Source organism: Aspergillus glaucus (genome assembly GCF_001890805.1).
Source record: "Aspergillus glaucus CBS 516.65 unplaced genomic scaffold ASPGLscaffold_22, whole genome shotgun sequence".
Lineage (NCBI taxonomy): Eukaryota > Fungi > Ascomycota > Eurotiomycetes > Eurotiales > Aspergillaceae > Aspergillus > Aspergillus glaucus.
Window position 1 is genome coordinate 272083 of NW_019170474.1, and position 22335 is coordinate 294417.

At 49.4% G+C, this 22335-nt stretch overlaps 8 protein-coding genes across 8 annotated transcripts; 4 read left to right on the forward strand and 4 right to left on the reverse strand.

The window, feature by feature from the left end:
• Window positions 1-357: 357 nt before the first annotated feature.
• Window positions 358-1245, reverse strand: ASPGLDRAFT_1501590 (uncharacterized protein; the record flags this gene model as incomplete). Its single annotated transcript, XM_022542115.1, has 2 exons — window positions 358-992; window positions 1122-1245. 2 exons carry the CDS (start codon window positions 1243-1245, stop codon window positions 484-486), a joined length of 633 nt encoding a protein of 210 aa, XP_022397435.1. The 3' UTR covers window positions 358-483.
• Window positions 1246-2143: 898 nt separating this feature from the next.
• On the forward strand, window positions 2144-4236 carry ASPGLDRAFT_51161 (DUF3176 domain-containing protein). Its single transcript, XM_022547473.1, has one exon. The coding sequence runs from the start codon at window positions 2204-2206 to the stop codon at window positions 4049-4051; it is 1848 nt and encodes a 615-aa protein (XP_022397436.1). The 5' UTR covers window positions 2144-2203; the 3' UTR covers window positions 4052-4236.
• A 186-nt stretch (window positions 4237-4422) lies between these two features.
• Window positions 4423-5483, forward strand: ASPGLDRAFT_51164 (glutathione S-transferase family protein). The gene has a single exon (XM_022547474.1). It carries the CDS (start codon window positions 4594-4596, stop codon window positions 5248-5250), a length of 657 nt encoding a protein of 218 aa, XP_022397437.1. The 5' UTR covers window positions 4423-4593; the 3' UTR covers window positions 5251-5483.
• A 381-nt stretch (window positions 5484-5864) lies between these two features.
• On the forward strand, window positions 5865-8070 carry rscE (putative RSC complex subunit (RSC8); the record flags this gene model as incomplete). Its single annotated transcript, XM_022543787.1, has 3 exons — window positions 5865-5952; window positions 6034-6587; window positions 6643-8070. The coding sequence occupies 3 exons, from the start codon at window positions 5865-5867 to the stop codon at window positions 8068-8070; spliced, it is 2070 nt and encodes a 689-aa protein (XP_022397438.1).
• Window positions 8071-9330: 1260 nt separating this feature from the next.
• ASPGLDRAFT_98011 (uncharacterized protein) lies at window positions 9331-11064 on the reverse strand (the record flags this gene model as incomplete). The annotated part of the gene is made up of 2 exons (XM_022550619.1): window positions 9331-10217; window positions 10263-11064. Coding segments are annotated over 2 exons (1689 nt in total), but the record flags the coding sequence as incomplete, so codon positions are not given.
• Window positions 11065-11397: 333 nt separating this feature from the next.
• On the forward strand, window positions 11398-13508 carry ASPGLDRAFT_134190 (DEAD/DEAH box helicase; the record flags this gene model as incomplete). Its single annotated transcript, XM_022541272.1, has 2 exons — window positions 11398-11622; window positions 11679-13508. The coding sequence occupies 2 exons, from the start codon at window positions 11398-11400 to the stop codon at window positions 13506-13508; spliced, it is 2055 nt and encodes a 684-aa protein (XP_022397440.1).
• A 243-nt stretch (window positions 13509-13751) lies between these two features.
• Window positions 13752-17926, reverse strand: ASPGLDRAFT_827250 (GPI inositol-deacylase). The gene is made up of 6 exons (XM_022550179.1): window positions 17121-17926; window positions 16223-17072; window positions 14794-16162; window positions 14577-14742; window positions 14302-14528; window positions 13752-14254 (listed from the first exon to the last, which is right to left on the reverse strand). Exons 1-6 carry the CDS (start codon window positions 17754-17756, stop codon window positions 14017-14019), a joined length of 3486 nt encoding a protein of 1161 aa, XP_022397441.1. The 5' UTR covers window positions 17757-17926; the 3' UTR covers window positions 13752-14016.
• Window positions 17927-18575: 649 nt separating this feature from the next.
• ASPGLDRAFT_51169 (sugar transporter family protein) lies at window positions 18576-20584 on the reverse strand. Its single transcript, XM_022547475.1, has 3 exons — window positions 20149-20584; window positions 19421-20092; window positions 18576-19369 (listed from the first exon to the last, which is right to left on the reverse strand). Exons 1-3 carry the CDS (start codon window positions 20344-20346, stop codon window positions 18728-18730), a joined length of 1512 nt encoding a protein of 503 aa, XP_022397442.1. The 5' UTR covers window positions 20347-20584; the 3' UTR covers window positions 18576-18727.
• Window positions 20585-22335: the final 1751 nt, after the last annotated feature.

A 22335-nucleotide genomic window follows, 5' to 3' on the forward strand; every position in this document is an offset into this window, starting at 1 on the left:
CCCCTCCGCAACCTCTTAACCTACCTCCACCGCAAAAAGACCCCGGAAAGCCAAATACAGAAGCGCAACCATAGTATTGCGTCAACTAGTACGTGTGTTGGCTCCGAGTTCCAGCTGCATGGGGATTGCAAGGACATAAGTAGGGAAAAGCATGGAAATAGGAACCAGGAGGATGTTTCGGAGCAAGTTGTGCATCATGAAGCGATAGCGACGAGTTTGGCGTTGAAGTAATGAAACCTTTTCTAGACTATGACACAGACATTGTACATATTCAAGGTGGAATAATCTTAATGTCTTGTTTCACAGCTACTGAGTCATATATAACAGTTGGTCTTTACCACATAATAAACCTGATAGGAGTTCTTAATGATCAGATCGAGGACAGAAGACATCTGATTGATGTGAATCTTCCAATCTTTTTGAAAACTGATGAGAGAAATGACACGAGTCAAAGACCATTGGGATCGAGAGTATATCTCTCATTCAACGGGGTCTGCCCTTTAGAATAAGCAAATACTCATGACCTTCTGGCAACTTTCCAAAATACCATTTTCTAGTCCGAGGAATCGAATTTAAAGTCTCTTCAGGCTCTTTGTGATCAACAAAGAAGTTGGTACCCGCCCCACAAACTAGTCCCGTCGATGCGTCAAATTCTTCGAACAAGAGACCGCGCAGTTTTGCATCTCGAACGGAGGGTATTGGCAACGCCCGGATGATACCCTTGGCATTTATCCTGACAAAATCAAGATCAATACCATCAATGGTGAATCCAAAAGATGATGCAGTCGCCATAATAGAAGCTGGGTGAGAACTCATGATCCCATATGAATCGCTGATTTTATTGGACTTGAGACATGCTAGGATGTCAGTGGCTAGTCCCCGCTGGCGATAGTTTTTGTGTACTAATAGTTGAGTAACCCAACAGATAATCTTGTGGTCATGTTCCCAGCGACAAGCGAAGACATTCCCAGCGAATTTGCCATCGGCGGTTACTTTGACATAGTGGGTTTTTGAGGGGCCAGGGAGGATTTATTCTCGTAGCCGGCGTGTACTGAACTTGATGCGCTTTCCTATAGAGAGCTTCAGCAGCGAGAATAGAGAGAATAAGACGGGGAACTGACCTGGGTTGTGTGAATGCTCACCCCAGATCCCGTAGTGTTCACTGAAGAGTTTCGCAGCCTCATCAAGCATACCCTCTGTGATTTGATGGCCGGCAAAGATTTCATATAACACCTGCTTGCACATTTTTGCTGTTTGGATCAAATAAGACAAATCAGATAACGACTATGATCCGAGTAACACGGATAGGGCTGCATGTCATTAGTCAGATAGGCATAAGTGAAAAACATAACTACAGCAAAACCTGGTTAGAACGAATAACGAGATCCTCAGTTTAACGAGAAATTTTGATTTCCTGAAATAAATTTCCATACAATTAACGAGAAACCTCGCTATATTGACGGCCAGTGGGCGCATATATGGCCAATCAGAAGTCTCCATACTAGTGGCCGTAGGCCTAGAAATCCCTGGATTTCACCTGTATTCCTGCCCATATGCCTATATCCATGCCCATGGCCCAGTGCAGCTCTATTTAATAGATATTATAGATAATAGCATGCTAAAAGGGTATTTTATCATCCCATGCAAGCTAGATATGTGTAAATATATGTTACATGGCCAGAAGTTGGCTACAGTATTAGGACGGTACTATTTGGGTGTAAATATATATATTTTGACATTGCGAGATCCTCACTATTACGAGATTTTGGACCTTACCACTTTATCTCGCTATAACCAGGTTTTGCTGTAACCATGAACGACATATAAAACAGAAAATAGAAACAACTCGGGCATCAATTTCGACCTTCTTCCCTAAGCGCTCATGTAGATCGCACCCCACTCATTTCTGTTCCCCGTGCCAATAATCATAATAATAAAGCCAACACGATGCGAGTTGCGAAACCTTTCCGCTTTTGATGAACAAGGCTGACTGGCTGAGGGTCGACCCGGAGGGGTTCAATTGGGGAAAGAAACATAAATATTAGAGTGATATTCCCATGTTCTCGAGACTTTCTTCTTTTCTTCTTCTTTTTTCTTTTTTTTCTTTTCTTTTCTTTTGTCTATGGCTACACTCAACTTCTTTTCTTCTCAGTCGTCCACTGCTATTACCGGTATACACTTGCGCAATTGATATTCATCACCAATGGCAAAGCAAGCGATACACAAAATCTTTGCACTCGACAAACCCTCGAGCCCCTCCGAATCGAAATCGCAGCCCGAGGAGTCAGTGCCACTCGATGCACCCAAAAAGGAAGAACCATTCAACTGGACTGGATCGTGGGCACCGGAGATTATAGCTGCCGTATTCAGTACGGTCTGCATCGCTATGTTGATCGGCTTCCTGATATACATTTTTGATAGGCCGTATGCCGCCTGGGGATACCGCGTTTCCCCCAACGCAGTCATATCGGTAATCGTCACCGCCGCAAAAGCAACGATGCTCGTCTTGGTACCGTCGTGTCTTAGCCAGTTGAAATGGAACCAATACCAGAAACCGACGCCGCTATATCATATGCAGCTTTATGATCAGGCCAGCCGTGGGGCCTGGGGTTCTTTTCAGATTCTTTGGAGGATAACCCCGGGGCTAGCAACTATGGGCGCGCTGCTTATGATACTGTCTCTGGCCATCGATCCATTTGCGCAGCAAATACTGGCTTTCCCCTCGCGGAGTGTACTGGCTTCCAACGAAACGGCGTCTGTCCAAGCCGCGCATACATATGGGAAGGCACAAGGACATTCAGCATGGCAAACAATAAAGAACATCAGCTCGGATTATGACCTGAGCCCCACAATGAACGCTGCTATCCTGAACGGGCTTGCTCAGACCAATGAACCCCTCGATCCGCAGTGTTCGTCAGGGAATTGCCAATATCCTGACTTTGTGACATTGGGCTTTTGCAGTCGATGCCAGGATATCACCAGCCAGACCAATCAAACCTGTAAGGTCGATCCCTCAATATCGAAAGTGCAATCAAAGTTTGGATGGTCAGATCTTATATTGCATGTTCCAGAGAATTGCACATATACATTACCAGATGGGTACGAGATTCTTGCTCAGACGATGGAAGTTAATTATAACTACACCGTGTGGAAAATGGGGCTACATAATACACCGGTCCTCAGCACCAAGCGTCAGAAGTGGATGTCCTTTATCAGGGGAAACGGAAGAGCCCCCGCTCTTGGAATACAGCAGCCAGTCTTGTCCTTCATTTCATCAAGATACGCAAATGAAATCAATGTATACACACGGGACAATTACACGACGCCCGAGAAGAAGCCAGACATAAGTATGTGTACGATCTATGCGTGTGAAAAGCAGTACAAGAACAACGTTTACTCGGGAGGTAACGGTCGCCTTCGGCTTTACAAGGAACAACAACTGGGACCGAATGTCAACGTGAGTGACCCTGATATTTCGCAGGTCACATTAGTCCCACCCGACCAAATGGAGCAGCTATCCCCGAATTCCACTTATTCCATCGAAAGCTACACCTGGAGCAAAATAGACTCAGCCATGCATGGATTATTCAGATTGGATAATATTCTGATGTTCGGTCTAAATATGATGGCTGCCACCATCATGGGCGGAATTGATAACGCTGATGCAACAATGGATGCAATGACTACCAGCATGACCAACATTATGCGTTCAGACACGACCACAGGCTTCACAATCCCTGGGAAAGCCTTTCGGCACGAAACATACATAAAAGTGAGGTGGCCTTGGATCATTCTCCCGACGCTTGCAATTCTTTTCTCGATCATGCTATTGATAGCTACCGCGACCACAAGCCGCAGGTTGAATACGATGCTGTGGAAAGATTCCGTGCTGCCGTTGCTTATGTTTCGACTTCGGACAGATTCAGCTGAGGATATTGAGTCTCTGTCCAAGGTCGACGAAGCGGAGCGCGTTTCGAAGCAGATCAAAGTTGTTGGTGGAGAGAAGGGTTCCCCTCTTGTGTTTTCTGAAGTCAAGGATGGTTTTCATTAAATCTGTTGTGGCACCTTGTTGACCTAGAGATATATATGAGTTCCACTTTCACGCAAAATCTCTTGATTGTCGTTGCGGAAGTATGGCACTGGGAATATGTATCTTGGTGTTGGTGATACGGGCATGGTAGACAAGAGTTGGCTTAGTTTCGGAAGCATTTTGTATATAATTCATCAATTCGAACATAATCTATTGTCTACTTCTCTACTCCGTGCGCTCATTTCCGCGTCCCAGTGGTACTCAACGAACACATTTGATCAATTCTCCGCAATTTGTCAGCTCTCGGAATGATAGCGGGTTTGGTGCCGAAGACGAAGCCGTGATTACAGAGCAGAGCTTATAACTATTGACTTCGGAGTTGTTCTTCTTGCTTCTCCATCGCAGTGCGGGGCATCGACTACATATGCTATATTCGTTGAGATAGTATATAAAGACGACATACTGTCCCCTTCTCAATTCATTCCTCCCTAAGTCCTCACGGAATAATACCCCAATATATACCATTACCCTCAATTGCAACCAATTAAACCAAAAACACCACAATGTCTCTCAAACCAATTGTTCTCTACAGTCACACCGGTCCCAACCCGTGGAAGGTGACTGCCATCCTCGAAGAACTTAAGCTCCCCTACGAAACCAAATTCCTCCAATTCCCCGAAATGAAACAAGACCCCTTCGAGAAACTCAACCCCAACGGTCGTGTCCCCGCCATCGAAGACCCCAACACCGGTATCTCCCTCTGGGAATCCGGCGCTATCGTCGAATACCTCGTCGAAACATACGATAAGCAAAACACCATTAGCTTCGCCGCTGGTTCCCCCGAGTACTTCCAGGCAAAGCAGTGGCTGCACTACCAGATGTCCGGACAGGGTCCGTACTTCGGACAGGCCGTTTGGTTCAGTGTTTTCCACCAGGAGAAGGTTCAGAGTGCCATCGACCGGTATCTGAATGAGATCCGGAGGGTGTCGGGTGTGTTGAACAAGGAGTTGGAGGGTAAGGAGTATCTCGTTGGGGGCAGGTACAGTTATGCTGATGCGGCGTTCGTGCCGTGGTATGTTGCCATTGGGGCACGCCTTGCTGGTGCCGTCGACGTGGCTAAGGAGTTCCCTAACCTGAATGCTTGGTTGGAGAAGGTCAAGGCTAGGCCCGCGGTGACTAAGACTTTCCAGGACAAAGCTGCTGCTAGTGCTCAGCACTAAGCGTCTTGGATTGGATAGTGTTGTATATTCTGGAATCCTGCTATGAAACGCAATCGTGTATGTAAATATGTAATGGTTGATGATTGATTATGTTGCAACAATAATGTAGAGTTCTGTATCTGTATTCCGTAGCTGAGTCGGTGTTTCGGATACAGCTGTTTGACAAGAGCCGGAGCGCAAGGCCATTCTCGTCAACGATACAAGAGCCGTAGTAGACAGAACAGGACCATGAGCCCCATTAATAGAGAGAAATTAAGCGACGTTGTGAAAGGAAGACGAGAATATATGGAGCTAGCCCAAACAGGCTAGCGCACCACTCGGTCTTGGCGCGAACTTTTGGGCGTGTCGCGACCGAATGCGCTGCTTTCTCCAGCCAACCTCAACCCTCGTTGCTGTCGGCCTTTGGATAGCATCGCCGTTTATTCGATTTTTTGTTTGTTCTCTCTGGAGATAGAGTCACTGTGCTTTGTCTTTTGCAGCAGCTGTTCAAGCGCTGCCTTTTGCACCCTGTCCTTTCCCTACGAATCCGACAGTGATCTCTTGAAGACAAGGCAAAGTGCCTTGAGCAACCCGTCTGCGACTCGCGTTTCGATACCAATCACCTCCCGCATATTATGGAAGACAATCCAGTTTTTTCGGGCGCTGCCGATGATGCTCATGCCGTCGCTCAGGATGCCCCCGGTGATGTTGTTGCGCCTAGTGGTAAGTAACCCTTTTCCCATCCATCCATCTACCTCTCGCGAAAAGACATGCAGGTTACCAACATTTATGCCATTCGTACAGGATCGCAATCATATCAAGGATCGCCGGTTAAAAAGGCCGAAAGTGCTTCCGGAACCGATAACCCGCTAGATGCGCCTGCATCTCCCAAGCCCCAGAACGCCGACGCTGAGCGCGAAGACGAAGAAATGGGCGGGATGGAAGACGCGAAGAAAGACCCCGATACTGGCGATGAAACCGGAGAGGGCTCAGTTCCGTTGGGTGTGGATGGTGCTGCTGACCCAGCGCAGGCCAAGGCGTCGCTTGAGGCTTCTGCTCGTTCACATCTCGTTTCGCAGACACATGCAATTATTCTCCCGAGTTATTCCACATGGTTCGATATGCACACTGTGCATCCCATCGAGAAGAAGGCTTTGGCAGAGTTCTTCAATGGCCGGAACCGCAGCAAGACACCCGCCGTTTACAAGGATTACCGAGATTTCATGATCAACACTTATCGACTGAATCCCATTGAATATCTCACTGTCACGGCTTGTCGCCGTAACCTCGCCGGAGATGTCTGCGCTATTATGCGGGTACACTCTTTCCTCGAGCAATGGGGGTTGATTAACTACCAGGTGCGTCTTTCCCTGAATTATGGACACTACCTTGGTGAATGCTGACCGCGAACAGGTGGACCCCCAAACGCGTCCTTCCAACATTGGTCCTCCGTTTACTGGCCATTTCCGAGTAGTTGCCGACACCCCGCGTGGCCTTCAGCCTTTCCAACCCGGTCCCAACCACACAGTTACCCCGGGTAAACCTCACCCGGCCACTGACCGTGCCGCTTCCTCCACTCCTGCTTCCAAGGCAGACCTCAACCTCGAACTTCGCCGGAATATCTACGACGACAAGGGCAAAGAGATCACACCGACTACAGAGGACAAAGACAAGCAGGCCAACGGGGAAGGCGCTAATGGTACTGATCCCACCAAGGCACTGGAGAACGCTGCTCGGGAACCTAGAAAGAAGGCCCACTGCTTCTCTTGTGGAATTGACTGTACTCGTCTCCGGTTCCATTACGCCAAGTCGGCACCCGCCGCTGGAAACAACGCCCCGAACTCGAAGTACGACCTGTGCCCCAACTGCTTTTTGCAGGGACGCATGCCTTCGAGCCACAGCGCTTCGGATTTCGTCAAGCTCGAGGACAACGAATACTCGATTGCTCAAGATAAGGAAGCTCCTTGGAGCGACTCGGAGCTTGTCCTGCTCCTCGAAGGATTGGAGAACTTTGACGACAACTGGGAGCAAATTGCCAACCACGTGGGCACAAGGACAAAGGAAGAATGCGTGATGAAGTTCTTGCAGCTTGAGATCGAAGACAAGTACGTTGAAGACATGCCAGACCTGCGCAACCTTCATGGCCGGGATCCTATCAGCCACGCCGAAAACCCAGTTTTGTCCGTTGTCGCATTCCTCGCTCAAATGGCAGAGCCGTCAGTGGCTGCCGCAGCCGCAGGACGCTCCGTGGAAGAGATCCGGAAGGAACTCAAGAAGCAGCTCGGGAAGGGTTCGGGTGAAGAGAAGGCCCAGGATAAGGGCAAGGAGAAGGAGGGCGAAGCTACGAAGACAGAAGACTCCATGGAGGTGGATACCTCCCGTGCAGAGACTGAAACAGCATCCAAGGCATCCCTCCCCAACGTTGCCCTCGCAGCCTCCGCAGCGCGTGCTGGAGCCTTGGCCTCGCACGAAGAACGGGAAATGACCCGTCTCGTCTCTGCCGCTGTCAACGTCACCCTCCAAAAATTCGAGATTAAGCTCCAGCAATTCAACGAGATGGAAGAGATCATCGAGGCTGAACGCCGGGAACTCGAACAAGCTCGCCAGCAGCTCTTCCTGGACCGAATGGCCATGAAGAAGCGCGTCAAGGATGTCCAAGACTCGTTGCAGTCCATCACTCTCAAGGATCCCAGTGACGACGCCAACGCAATGATCGCTGATGCCGCAGCAGCTGGTATGGGTAACCGGTACAACTTCCAGCCCGTTGGCGGCGATTTCAGAACCGGTGTTCAGCCATGGAGTGCTGAGGCAGGTGCCGATTTCAAGGCATTTGATCTATAAACGGTACCGTCCTGTTATCACAGATAATATAAGAAAATGACATGTATGAAACGGGTTTCGTCGTTATACCGACAGGGGATATCTTCTTCGTTTCTTATTATATCATGTACTATACCATGTCCCGAAGAGAGCAGAGGTCAGAATGATCTTTCTGGACTGGACCTGGATAGATAAGACGGGAGTATGAATGACTCGGTTGGGGATGGTTCATTTTATTTGTCTTCATTTCCGTTTCATTTTTCATAGGAAAAGGCGCAATGTTTTGTTTGTTTGGAGTTACGAGCTATCTTATAATGCTACTATTCTGATTACCTTCTGTCCCGTACCAATGCGATTTTATTCTATTATCGTCTAGGATGAAATGAGCAGGCTGAACCAAGTGTAAATCTAATCCAACTGGGATATATGCAATAATCCAAAACTCCAAGACGAAATCTATTCCCTTTTAACCAAACCATGCTCCTGACTCGTCTGCTGGTAATAATAGGGCGTATCATTATCATGCTCTTCAGATGATGAACGGTCACGTTGGTTAGACGACATGCTTCCTTCCTCTATACTTTCATCACCTTCTTTGAGTCTGGTGTTATCCTCGGATGCATTCGCAGCAGCAGTAATGTTCGGTTTGTGTTCTGTTTCAGTGCTTTCACCGTCGGATTCAGATTCTGAGCCTGAACCGGAGTATTCAGAGGGGTCGTGCTTGATTCTTTGGTGGTGCTCTTGAGATCCGCTAGGGATATTGGGATTCTGCTCGGTTTCGGCGCTTTCTGATTCAGAGCCTGAGTGCTCTGACGCCTCCCGCTTCATCGTGCTTTGCTGAGGCTGGTGATCGTCGTCGGATTCAGATTCTGATCCGGAAAACTCGGACATTGATCCTGAGCCTTCGTCTTCATCCCCTGACGGATCGTATTTGATGGCCTGCTGGGGCGGTTTGAAATCGTTTTCTGATTCGTATTCGGACTCGTTCGAGTCATGAGATGCGTGTTGGTCTTGCGGTTCCTCTTCGTTATCTCGGATGATGGGTTTCTGATCAACTTCTTCACCACCAATGGAGTGGACGGATTCCTCATGCTCGTCCATGTCTTCATCACGGTCCTCCTCTTCTTCTTCGCTTCCGTCCTCGCCCTCGTGCTTGATAGTGCGAGTATTGATTTCTTCGATTTTCTCATCGTCACGGGTATCCATTTCATCCATCTCAACATCCGCGTCATCATCAGAAACAGTTCCGACAGAAGAAGCAGGTATAACGGGTTCTTTGGCGATGCGTCGTCTTTTCCGTCGGTTTTCCGATAACTCCTCATATACATCAAAGACATCGTTTCCGTATTCCTCCCATTCACCGCGGTACAGAGTCCTATCGCGCCAGTCGACAAGATCTTCCTTTGTCTTGCGCTCTCCAATCGGTTTTCGTAATGTTTCTAGGTCTTCGCCTTCGGGTTTTATTTCCGGATCGAGATCGACTGGTGCTGGATGGCTTAGGACTCTCCAGAGGCGTTGTTCTTCTATTTTGCTTGCTTTTTGGTCAACTGTTTCTGCGTGTTCGTCTTCGAAAGTTAAGTATAGTTGTTCTTCTGGTATCGGGTCGGGGGAGGAGTGGACGTCTGAGAGGACGGAGTCGTTGTCGTCGTTATCTGTCGGGTTGCCTGCGTGTTCCTGACTTGGTTTTGATTTGTCTTTCTCATCAGAAGACTTGGGTAAATCCCCAGATAGATAGTCCTCCACTTCATTATGGCTCATTCGGACATTCTTCCACCCCTTCTGATGTCTCGCATCCATTACATCCAGATGACATCTTCTCGCCAACCCAATCCAGTAGTCAGACCGATCCTGCTTCATGTTGAGTACATCAAGTGCGGTCCTAACATCCTGGGACTTCACTAATCTGGCCTTCTGACGGCCGCCAGAATCCCTCATCTGGCGTATTCGTGACATGGCGAAGAACAGTGATGAATGAACTAGTCGTCGTGTAAGACTTATGGCTATGGAGTAAAGGTCTGTGAACGCGTCTGCGGTTATTGAGGGGGTTTCGCCTGGATAGGCGATCTTGGTCCAGTTGTCTGGGATTCGGGAACCGCTAGAATTCATGAAGAAGCGTTCAGAGAGGCGGATCCATTTTGACATGGTAAAAAGGCTTGCAGAGAGGTGGACTGGGGAGTTTGTGGGGACGGTCAGGGGTTCTCTCTCTTCTTCACATTCTTCTTCGCTTTCTTCGTCTTCGCTTTCCTCATGTTCTGTTGCGTCTGCTTCCTCATCTCCCTCTTCGTCAGCGTCTTCCTCCTCGTCAATTTGCTCATCTATCTCCTCTGCCTTCCCTCGATCAATAATCCACGCATTGTAGTGCCTCTTCCTCCCAGCAACATCCCCCAGATACTGCTCCTCAAGGCACAAAAGCTCCGAATACTTGTCAAGTGCCCTCCCACATTTCTCCCCAACCTCTGTAGCTGCCGGAACATCGCCCAAAATAACCGTGCGCGCATGACGATCCCTCAGATGCTGCCGTTCCAGACCCCTGTGCAAAAGTTTGAGATGTTCCTGAACCTCGAGTTCTGATTTGGTGCCGATGGCTTGTGCAATATCCTTTACCCCGTTCTTGCCTTTCTTGTCCAGTAGATCGAAGAAGATCTCTTTTTCCTGGGTGGTCCATATCACGATTCCGTTTTGCGTGACGTTATAATTCCCACTGCCACCAAATTCTGATTCAACGGGAGGAAGATCGATATTTGTCTCTTCGAGAAGTTCCGTATAAGCTCCCATCGATTCACCGGGGAGCTGTTGGCGCAAGTCCCAGTATGCCGTCTCCCGCGTCCTATTGCGAGCTTTCCGGCGTTCGGATCTGGATGCATTTCGACGAAGTTCGCGCGCGGAGTACTCAGTACCATGCGATCGCGAAGAGGGTGCTGCTGAGGATCTTGTAGCGGTTGATTGTCTCGTTTCGAACTCGGAATCAGAGGCGTCTTCGCTTTCCTCGGGGTGGTAACTGCTGGAGCTGCTCATCGTTTGGTGGGGGGTGATGCGGGCAGCGCGGGACCTGGAGGGTAACTGAGGACATCACAACTGTTCCTGGAGTATTTGGAAGCTAGTGTGCATCACATAAATGCAATTGGACTGTTGGAAATGTGTTTGTAGAGAAAGTGACCGGTTTGACTTATCGCAAGAATATTTCTGATAAGGCTGCATGTTTGCACTGTTTGTTTTTGAGGATCATAGACACTCTGAAAACCACCACCTACCTTCTTTGAGCAATCACGGTATGACACCTGGATGGAGGTTATCCGACATAGATTGAGGGCTTTCCCCATTTCGCGCATTCTCGCCATGAGGATGCGAATGCCCGTATCAACGCCGTTACTATGGGCACGAGCTCCGCCTCAGCGAAAGCTCTGGCGTCCGAAATCCACGCTTGCCATTCCTTTGCACAGATCTACAGAGCCGGAACAGCCAAGTATAGTCCTCCGTGATTACCAGGAAGAATGTATACAGTCGGTTTTGAGATATGTGGATGAGGGGCATAAGCGGTTGGGGATATCTCTTGCGACGGGTGCTGGGAAGACGGTAGCTCATACTTCATTCCAAGAAGAGATCAGTTACTGATAATGACTTTTGACTAGGTCATCTTCACACAACTGATCGGCCGAATCCCCCCTCGCAACGAATATGGCGACAAAACCCTCGTCATCGTCCACCGTCGCGAACTCGTCGAACAAGCAGCCCACCACTGCCGCCTCGCATACCCCGACAAGACCGTCGAAGTCGAAATGGGAAACAGTCATTACAAAGGCCACGCAGATATATGTGTAGCTTCAATCCGAAGTCTGATGTCTGGGGATCGTATAGAGAAGTTCTTCCCGGGCCGATTCAAGCTCATACTTGTCGACGAGGCACATCATATCGTTGCGAAGTCGTACCGCGAGGTGCTGGGATATTTTGGTCTTAATGAGCCGACGGAGGATTCGCCTGTGCTGGTTGGTGTGTCTGCGACGTTTTCAAGACCGGATGGGTTGAAGTTGGGGGCTGCGATTGATCATATCGTTTATCATAAGGATTATATGGATATGATTGATGAGCGGTGGCTTGCCAATGCGGTTTTCACGACTGTTCGGTCTGACGCGAATCTGTCGAGGGTTAAAAGGGACAAGTCGGGGGATTTCCAGCTCGGGTCGCTTTCTCAAGCAGTTAATACGGATAGCACGAATAACATCACTGTTCGTGCGTGGTTGGCCAACGCGCATGACCGAAAGTCGACACTCGTGTTCTGCGTGGACATAGATCATACGAAGACGTTAACCGAAACGTTTCGCCAATATGGCATCGACGCGCGATATATCACCTCCGGAACCTCGAAAGAAGTCCGGGCAGAACAACTCCGAGCATTTAGAAACCAAGAATATCCCGTCCTAGTGAACTGCGGCCTCTTCACAGAAGGCACAGACATCCCCAACATCGACTGCGTGTTACTAGCAAGACCAACCCGATCCAGAAACCTCTTAATCCAGATGATAGGCCGCGGCCTACGTCTCTTTCCAGGGAAAGAAAACTGCCATATAATCGACATGGTCGCCACTCTCGAAACAGGCGTCCTCTCCACCCCAACCCTCTTCGGCCTACACCCAGACGAAGTCCTCGAAAAGTCCACTGTAAAACAACTCCGCGAAACCAAAGAAGAGCAACTCGCACGCATCGACCGCGAAGCGCGAGAAGAAGAACGACGCGAAAACGATACTCAATCCCCCCTCGGGGGCGAAAAAGAAACTTCCCTAAACGAAGACATCAACATCAAATTCACCCGCTACGACAGCATCACAGATCTTCTCGGCGACATGCGCAGCGATAAACACATCCGCTCTCTGTCGCAGCACGCCTGGGTCCGCGCCGGCGACGACCGCTACGTCCTCTCAGGCTTAAATGGCTGGGTAACTATCGAAAAGGGAAATCCCGATACCCATGCCGAAGGTAGACCAAAATCACGACATACAAAGACCACTCCCTCAATTCCCGAATCAGACGAGTTATACACAGTCCACCACGTAACCAAATTCCAAGGCGCCGCCGGCGAACACCACTACTCGCGCCCCCGCCTTATCGCCCAAGCACCCAATCTCGAATACGCCGTCGACTCAGCCGATACCTTCGCCGCATCTACATTCCCAAAACGCTATATCTCCGCGCGCCAGCCGTGGCGCAATGCACCCGCTACACCATCTCAACTTGACATGCTCAACCGCGCGAATCTGAAGAGCGGAAGACGGTTGCAATCGGAGCATATGACGCGCGGGCAGGCGACAGATATGATCACCAAGTTGAAGTTTGGGGGGAAGAAGAGGTTCAATGCGATGATGAAGCAAAGGTTGAAGAACGAAGAGAAGGTGAAGGAAGTTAGGGAGATGAGGAGGACGGGGATGGGGGTTGGGGATGTTAGAGTTGGACCGGTCGTTACTTGAGGGCATGGGGCACCTTTACTGTATTATATATGACGAGAAAGTACGATACCAATGAAGCATTGAAAGAACACTTTAGAAAGCAGAGGAAAAGTGCATATTATGTATCACTCTATCAGATCCGTACATGGCATGAAATCTATGTCCAAATCCAACGGACCACACGCAGAAACGCAGTGAAGGAGAAAACAACCTTATATACAGATATATTACCAGGGAACAGAAAGAGACTCCGGATAAAACAAGAAAGGAAAGCGAAACTACAAACAGGCACAGCAAGCGGTTGCAATGCTAAACGCCCACTCGTAAGAGAAACAAAGTGATCCGTATCCTGTACAGACCGATGACAGACAGGGAAGGATATCAACACCGCTCCCGAAACAAACTCCGTATAAGCAATGGTGACGCGGCACCGGTGGATGAAAATAGACACGAGAAGCGTACAGTTAAATAGGATAGAGTAAAATCAGATGGGAAGAAATGAAGATTTAAATGAAAAGGAAGTCAATTGTTATGGCTTTTTCTTGACGTGGCTTCCTCCTACCTCAGACATACCGGAAGAAAGTTCTTCTCCTTCCAGCATACGCCATAGTCGTCGAACGGAGAAGCCACTGCTGAAGAGGTAGATACCAATCAGCCATGCGGAAAAGATGTTCGCGAGATGATGAAGGAGGTAGGCGTAAGAAACACCGTAGACGGCCGAATAGATGGCGATAGAGAAGAGGATGATGGATGTGATGTGTTTGAATCTGACATTGTTAGATAGAGCAACACGCTAATAGGGAGGCATACACACCGATTCGTCACACGAGGGATCATGGCCCCACTGGTCAGCGTCTCGACTAGAAGGATAAACGGCATGATGGATAGGACATTATGATGTGATGAGAACGGCATCAACCAGTGGACGACAAGGTTGTGAGCCCAGACCAGAAGAACCAGTGCGTTGATTGGCAGAATCCACAGCATAAGGATGAGAATCGAGTGAGCGTAGTTGGAGAAATTGAAGTGTGCGGTGAATCGCTATACACGTTAGCTAAAATACCATCCAAAGATTGTAGACAAACGTACAGTTTCCCTGGCATGCCACTGAGCTCGCACGCAGGTGGCAAGCTGAACAATGCAAGCAACCATATAAGCGAACTGGTATGGAATGACTGTAGAGACCAGGACCAGAAGGATGGCAGTGTTGATCAAGCGTCTTCTGGGAGTCGACGCAGCGAAAACCGACACATTCCTGAAAGTAAATTAGCAACAGCTTTTATCCATGTAGATGGATGAGACTCACCCCTTGTCATCGCGTCTGATATAGCCAAACTTGCTGTTCACAAGACCATACACGAAGGAGATGATCGATAGAAGCAGGAGGGCCACGTAGTTGACAATAACGCAGACCCCAACACTGATCAGACCAAACACAGGGACCAAGAACCAGAAGAAGGCATCCTGTGAGCCCAGAAGCAAGTCATTCTTGGTGAAATCAATCGGGCTCTCAGTGGAATTCGTGCGCCAGTGAAACGGATCATCGCTTGATGAGAGCGTAGTCGAGGTAGCCAGAGAAGATGCCAGAAGCGACATGGCAAGCAGCAGAATTGGCAGAGATGACCGTACGGCACTGTCCAAGCCTTCCGCGAAGGTAATGAAAGAGCCGGTTTCATCGTACACTTTGAATTGCTTGCGGAGAACGAGAGCCACGACCAGAAGTGGGAATGCCGCAAACACGGTACGATACCGCATCACGAGCTCACCCAGACTACTAGTAATGTCCACCTTGAGTGAAACATCCACCGTAGAGCCGTAGCTCGGGTCTGTCCAGAGTTGAAACGACACGCCACCCATCAGGGACTGTTCGCGAAGCGGCGGCGGCATAAAAGGCGCCATGCCATGAAGATTGACATTGACCTCGTCCACGTTGACGAAGAACTTGGACTCGTGGGGATCCGGGACCGACTGGCGCAATAGCGGAGAGAAGAGTTCCTTCTGTTTCTTTCCGTGGTCGTGTTGGACTATCTTGAGTTTGTAGTTCAGTAGACTCGAATACATTGCCGGGACCTTCACCTCAGTGAGCATCGGACGGTTGGCTGGAAGCCTCATCTTCAGACCAGCACTGATCAAGCCACCCAAGCCCACACGAGCTCGGATGAAAGCATCCGAACTATCAGAGAATTCGGCCACCAGGAAGCCCTTAGCAGGTGCACTAGCCTTGTCAACAATAGCAACGAACTGGTGCTCCGCCAGATCTTCTAAGTCATATTGAAGATATGAGAACGGTTGCACGCGGTCGTAGGGGTTCTTGGACGAGTGAGTTGAAGCAGGAAGGTGGATTCCATCATCGGCGGCGTTTTTACAAGCCAGACGAGTTGCGCCAACATTGCCCCCAGAGAAGTCCATATTCATGGAAAACACGGATGTGAGCTTTCCATTCTGGAGCGGGAACACGCTGCAGAACAGAACTTCCAGGTTTCCATTGTCGCCAGTTTTGTCAAAGTGATGGTCGGTCAGAAGAGTAAATTTCTTCCCTGCGACACCTTGAGGCGGAATGGGTAATAGACGGACGTCCGGGCCCTTGCGGTGGCCGAATTCGCGCAGAATCAGTCGCTCGCCTTGTGGCAGGATCGTATTCGAGTTATCTTCGAGCGTCAAGAGGGTATTCGGTTCTGTAGGTGCGGTTCGGATTAGCCAGTCACACTGTGTTTTCTTCTAGATACCAAACCAACCTTTTTGCGGAAGAGTCCTCTCAGCTATAGGCTCCAACCCGGTCAAATACCACTTCTTGAAAATGCGCATCCGCTCCGCGCGCGGCTTCGTTTGACTTGCGCGACGCACATCCACCACTTCGAACAAGGACTTAGTGATAGCCTTGCGGAATTGGTCACACCATGTAATAGACAAGTGGTCCATTCCGATCCAAACATCCGGCATTGTAGACGTGAACACCGTGAAACCGTGCGTTTCAGGAACGAGCGACGAGATACTGGCGTAATCCGAAGGAACGACAGTATCGCGAGAACCTCCGGCAATCGAGATGAGAGTCACATGCCACAATGGGTTGTTATTGGCCCAGGTTTGCGAGTATGCTTCGCGCCAGTAATCGTTGATTTGCTTGTAGGTCTGGACGACGTCCGATTCGAACGACACGGGTGGTTTGGCGTGGGGCGCGGACATGGTGACGATGGTGTTGACCGAATTGGCTTGGTAATTCGCCATGGTGAGCGTTGTGCGCGCGACGATTCCACCCATGGAGTGGCCGATAAGGATCACGGAACTGGGATCGGGAAGCTCGGGGTCTCTGCGGGAGCGTCGGGGATCGTGGTAGAGGGAGAGGATGTATGCCACGGCCTCGTTCACATACTCCGCTTGGTCTAGTAAGGTTTGTCCATGAAACGCGGCCATATCCTCGTTGAAATCAATCATAAAGAAATCGAGGCTCCGGGTACCTGTCTTAAGGCGATCCTGATCGTGACGAACAACATCGTGATAGTGTCGCGAAGCTTCCGCGGCAAGGGAACGGACTTGACGATAGCTGCCAGCGTTTCCGGGTAGAAAGAGAACAGGAGCGCCGTTCAACTACAGAGTCAGCAAGAATCCTTTGGATGAAGAAGTTACCAAACTCACGCCAACGTCTTCCTGGTTGTATGCGTCGACACCCTCCTCCCGATAAAGGTATAGATTGTATTTGCTTGCGAAGCGCGTATGTTCCGTGTCGAATCCCACCATGCGAATAAACGTCGGACTCATAACGGGAATCCCACAACCATTACCGCCCACCTGACGAGCCGCGAACGAACGAAGTATGGACACTATGAATATCGATGCGAAAAAGGTCATGATGGTGGTCAAAATCGAGCACGACCAGGGACTGCGCAGACGGGCATTTCGGAATCGCGGAGAGCCCTCTGGCGACGATTGTCCCATCGGGAGACGTTGAGAGGATGAAGAGGACGCCAATGGTATCATTATGGGCGGTCGTGGAGCGGATGTCTCGTGAAACGGTTGCGTGTTAAACGTTGAAGATGAGGACGACAGAGTCCTCCACATAGTCGAATTCCTGGAACGGGGTGTAGAAGAACCGTTATCTCGACGAAGATCGAAGCTGGTCCCTCTTCTTGCTACCTGCGATCGCGAATTCTCGGGCGTCTCAAAAGCATTGGGGCCATGACCATATTCCTCGATGGGTGTGATAGGAGTTCGCGAGATTAACGAGTCCTCAGCGTCGTCCTCGCACGGGGAGCCAGACGAGTGTCTGTGCATTTGAAGAGGCGACGATGCGAGTACTCATCCAGCACGCAGGGTATACGGACCGATTGAGACCTGGCAGCGAGGGCGCACGAGGGATCACCGAGAGGGAAGGCGGAGGAGGAAAGAGAGAGAGGTCCGGACGGTATCGCAGGAGAGGCTCCGTGAAGAGGCGGCAAGGGGGATTGCGATAGAAGTCGGAGGGTTGAAATTGACAACTGTACAGTGACTATGTAAGAGCTTCAGATGAGCGAGTGACTGGAGCAGGACCACGATGTATCCGTCTTTTTTTCTTTTTCTCTATTTTTTTTTTAATCTCCTGCTTAAGAGAGAAGGGTAATGGAACGGAACCAACCGAAGACACGGGACGATGAGGCGACACAGTCGGCCTATGGAGTAACAGACAGAGAAATGAACGAACGCCAGACAAGTAACCCAATTCAGAGCACACCGTCGCAATGCTGTCTGCTCTCTGTCTGTTTATGGTGTATCTCTCCTTCTCTCTACTCTGTATCTGGAGGTGAAGTGAAGTCGAGCATTACCGAAAACGGAATGGGTCTTGGCACGGATTACGCAGTGATGAGACTCTACACAACTACGGAATAGTACTACGAGCGTCTGTATACTCAACAGTTTGATATATGACAGGGAAGTACAATTATGCAGCAGCCATGCAGGGTTCTTGGTGCTGGACATATATAAACACAACTTTCCCACTGCAGAACTATGCTCGTACACTTCACAGTTCACACTACTACGCTACTACAGGTGGGTCGCTTCTCTCGTACTACCGTGCGCATATCAAAATAAATGAGGAAAATTTACTCTATATACTGTGACTGATGCTCTCAAGAGTATCCATGAGCAAGTCTATTAAGCAGACTCTGATATTATCGTTCTTTTGCCATGTGGTTTGGATTAGTTGGATCTGATATAGTTCTAACAAACTTCTTGGCAGGGTTAACTGCTCAAGGGACGGCACGGAGCTAGTCTGGCTGCTGTTGAAAAATGTCCTTTTCAGGATCCCCCTTAGCCTTTGCATCCCGATGAGCCGTCACCTCAGCCATATCTACATCAAGCTCGACATCAAACGGTCGCCCTAGTTTCTCCGGCCCCACCAGGGTCATCATGATCACATATCCATATACACACCCCATGAAAATGCAAATCACCTTCCCATATTCGTACCGATCCGACGCCCCCTCAACTGGCGGCAGCGGAAATCGTTCTCCAATAGTAGACTCGATCGTCGAACTAGCAGACGAAGCAAGATTTCCCAGTTGATACGCGCAACCCACCGCAAACGTACGGATAGAGTCGGGGGATAGTTCCATCATGTGAATCGGTATAGTGCCCCAAGCACCTTGGACGCAAAACTGCTCGAAGAAGGCCGCTGCCATGATGCGCTCGGACTTGACGAAGGTGTAAGGGTAGAGGAGCGCGCCGCCTACGATGCTCATCACGATGATTGTGAAGCGACGGCCAAAGATCTGACTCGCCCAACCGCAGAGCGTGCCTCCAAAGAGGGCGCCAAGGTTGGCGACGACTTGGGTTACGGTGACGGCGTCTTGGGAGAAGTTGTATTGTTTCTCGAGCATGGTCGGGTAGAGGTCTTGGGATCCGTGAGACTGGGAATGTTAGCGTCGATGAATGAAAACCCACAGGGAGGAGGAGTGTACCATGAAATTGAATCCAGCCAGCAACAACACAAGGTAAGCCAGGATAAGCCAATGCCGCTTGATAGCCACCTTTCCCTCTTCGAAGAACGTCGAGGTCACTCCTCCCATCTCAGCTCGAGTTTCTTGTCGCCGTCTGAACGCCTCCGTCTCGGGAAGAAACAGACGGTACAAAATAATCAACACCGGAACGGCAGCCGCAAACCAATAAAACGGTCTCCATCCATGCGAGGTTGTATTAACCAGGGCACGCGAAAACGCCGTCGCCAGCAAATATCCAAACGCATATCCCTGCTGGAGAATGCCAGAGACAATCCCACGGGCCTCCAAGGGACAATCTTCAAGGGCGGTAGCTGCGGCATTGCCGTATATGCCACCCATGGCAATACCGAAGAGAGCTCGACAGGCCAGGAACTGCTTGTAGGTCTGGCAGAAACCGGTACCCAGCTCGAGGACGATAAACAGAATATTGTTGACGATGAAGGGCCATTTGCGGCCCCATCTGTCTGATGCGATTCCGAAAATAACAGCGCCCACGGATCGCAGCATGAGGACGAGGGTTATGCCCCAGGTAATTTCGGTGACGGACTTGTCGAATTCTACTGCCAGTTCGCTGGTAGTTAGCGATACGGTAAAGAAATCGAATGAATCCCACGTCCAGCCGAAGAACGCAACCTATACATCCGTTAGTATGGGTGCGGCAATGTATCTGTCCAAATGCCGCCACTTACTCCGAAGAAAAGCCATTGCTGTTTATTGAGAAGAGCCAGCGCCTTGAACGGATTGGGCGCTGGATTCATCGGCGGGATTAATGTGGGCAATCTGGTGATAGAATACCGTAGCATTTTTTTCATGTATCCATCTTGTCCATATTGCTCCTGGCCTGAGACCGGCTCAGTAGGCGCTTCTTTTCCGTCGTAGTCTGCCATGGCCCACTGATTGCTAAGAGGTGGTCAACGGAGGAAGAGGGAGAAAGCAGAAGACGGATGGAGGAGATGGAATGCAAGGGAGGGCAGGAGAAAAGCAGCTGAAAAGAAAAAAGAGCAGCTGAACCGGCATGTCTCTATCCTCTCGACGAAGAAAAAATAAGCGATTCACCCCGCCGAAGCAAAACATTCAAGCAAGCAATGGTGGTCAGCATGGCTGTCTATCGTCGTATCATCGATATCCTCCGTCGTGAGATTGGCTCGATCCAGGTCATCCATGGTCGGCGAAATTTCCTTCCCTGGTTCCATCTGTCACCACCTTTCCTATTCCGACGAGTTACAGTTAACCCTCCGCGTTTCCGTAATATTGGAAAGGTCTAAACGAGGCGCAAAGGAGAGGAGGATATCCCGCTGCGGCTGGATCCGGTGGTCAAAGAGTTTGGGATTGCAACTGGTTGGCTGGCTGACAAGATGGGTAAGCGAGTCAAGAAAGGAAAAATAGGTTACATACTGTCCGCGGAGATTATTGAGCCTGAACTCTATCTTTCGAAAAAGCCAATCCCCGGGTCTCGGCGCGGAACGCGGAATGCGGGGGAAGTGCTCTCGTATAAAAAACTGGATCTGGCTGGGAGGCCAGTATTATCATGGGAATGAGAATTTCTGTAGGAGCATAGATAATATGTGAAGGTGCGGTGTTTTGGTTCTCATAAACTCAAGTGGTTAAGTTGATCCTCGTCCCGGGCTGCACGAGGTCCAAGATCGCCAAGCAATATGCCCAAAGGCTTGACTTGCTTGGCTTGTGCCATGATAGAACTATCTCATATTATATTTTCCACTTTATATCATCAAAAGCTTCCATTTTTCATCTAGGAGATGTCTTTCAGGAATAGTTCATTATGTGCTCGAGTTAAACCGGAGCAATGTAACTATGCCGGTGGATCGACAATAATATATAAGCTTACATAGCAGCCCTGGCATATGATTCAAGCGGTATCCTTGTTTGGAAGAAAGCTCCTTATTTTGTCAGGTAGAGATTATTTGGTGCTTTACTTGAATATCGTGGCTTTTGGAAGCGATCTTAGAGACTACAGAGCATTGCTAGAAAAACTCACTATTTTTTTTTTTTTTTGGTTTATCTATGAATTCGAACTACCGTTTACTTACTACTACAGCGACGGCCAACTTGACGTGTGCAAGTGAATATCTGACAATCCTGTACATGGTTGCTGAACTATTGTCCTATCACATGACACTAGGGCACACCAGTTTCATCCTCCCATCTTCTTCCACCCACCTTTTCCATCTACCTGCCATCTTCCTTTATCGATTTCCTCTCTTATTTTCGACAAGCCATCGTTTTTACTTATTCCTTTTTCAAGATGGCATCGCCTGGCACCTCCTATACCTCACGGGAAGCAACAAAACAAGAACTTTCGCGCCTCCCCTACTCGTGGACTAGACCTGAGCTGACTGCGTGTAGATGACCATCGAGAGCCCCCGGAACAAGCAACAATCGACGACGCCACTATCCAACCGTCAAGGTGAGTACTTGCAGTCAAAGATTGATAGCCAAATAACTAACGTAAATGAGTGCACAGGTAATCCTCCACGAAACCGAAATGCTGACGCCCGACCGTCTTCGCAGAATAATTTGCAGAGAAACAGGCCTGTGCCTTCACAAGTTTTATTCCATGTTGTATTTGCAACTTTTTTATCTCCACCTCATGGAGCTGTATTTGAACCCTTGCGTCAAGAGGTGAGGAACTCGAACCCAGTTGACACGACACACGCTTATCGAAGGAAAGTTTGAAAATATCAGAAAGCTGCTCTAGCTTCTCTGAAAGAGGCATCAGTTGGCGATGCGCTCCAACGTCTACTCTGAAGAGGTTGCATCCGTGAAAGATGAACTCGAGGAGCAAGGTGGTTAAGGATCGCGATCTGCGGTGTGGATTAGAGCTTCAGGCAAAGCTTGAGCACTGCTAGCAATACTCC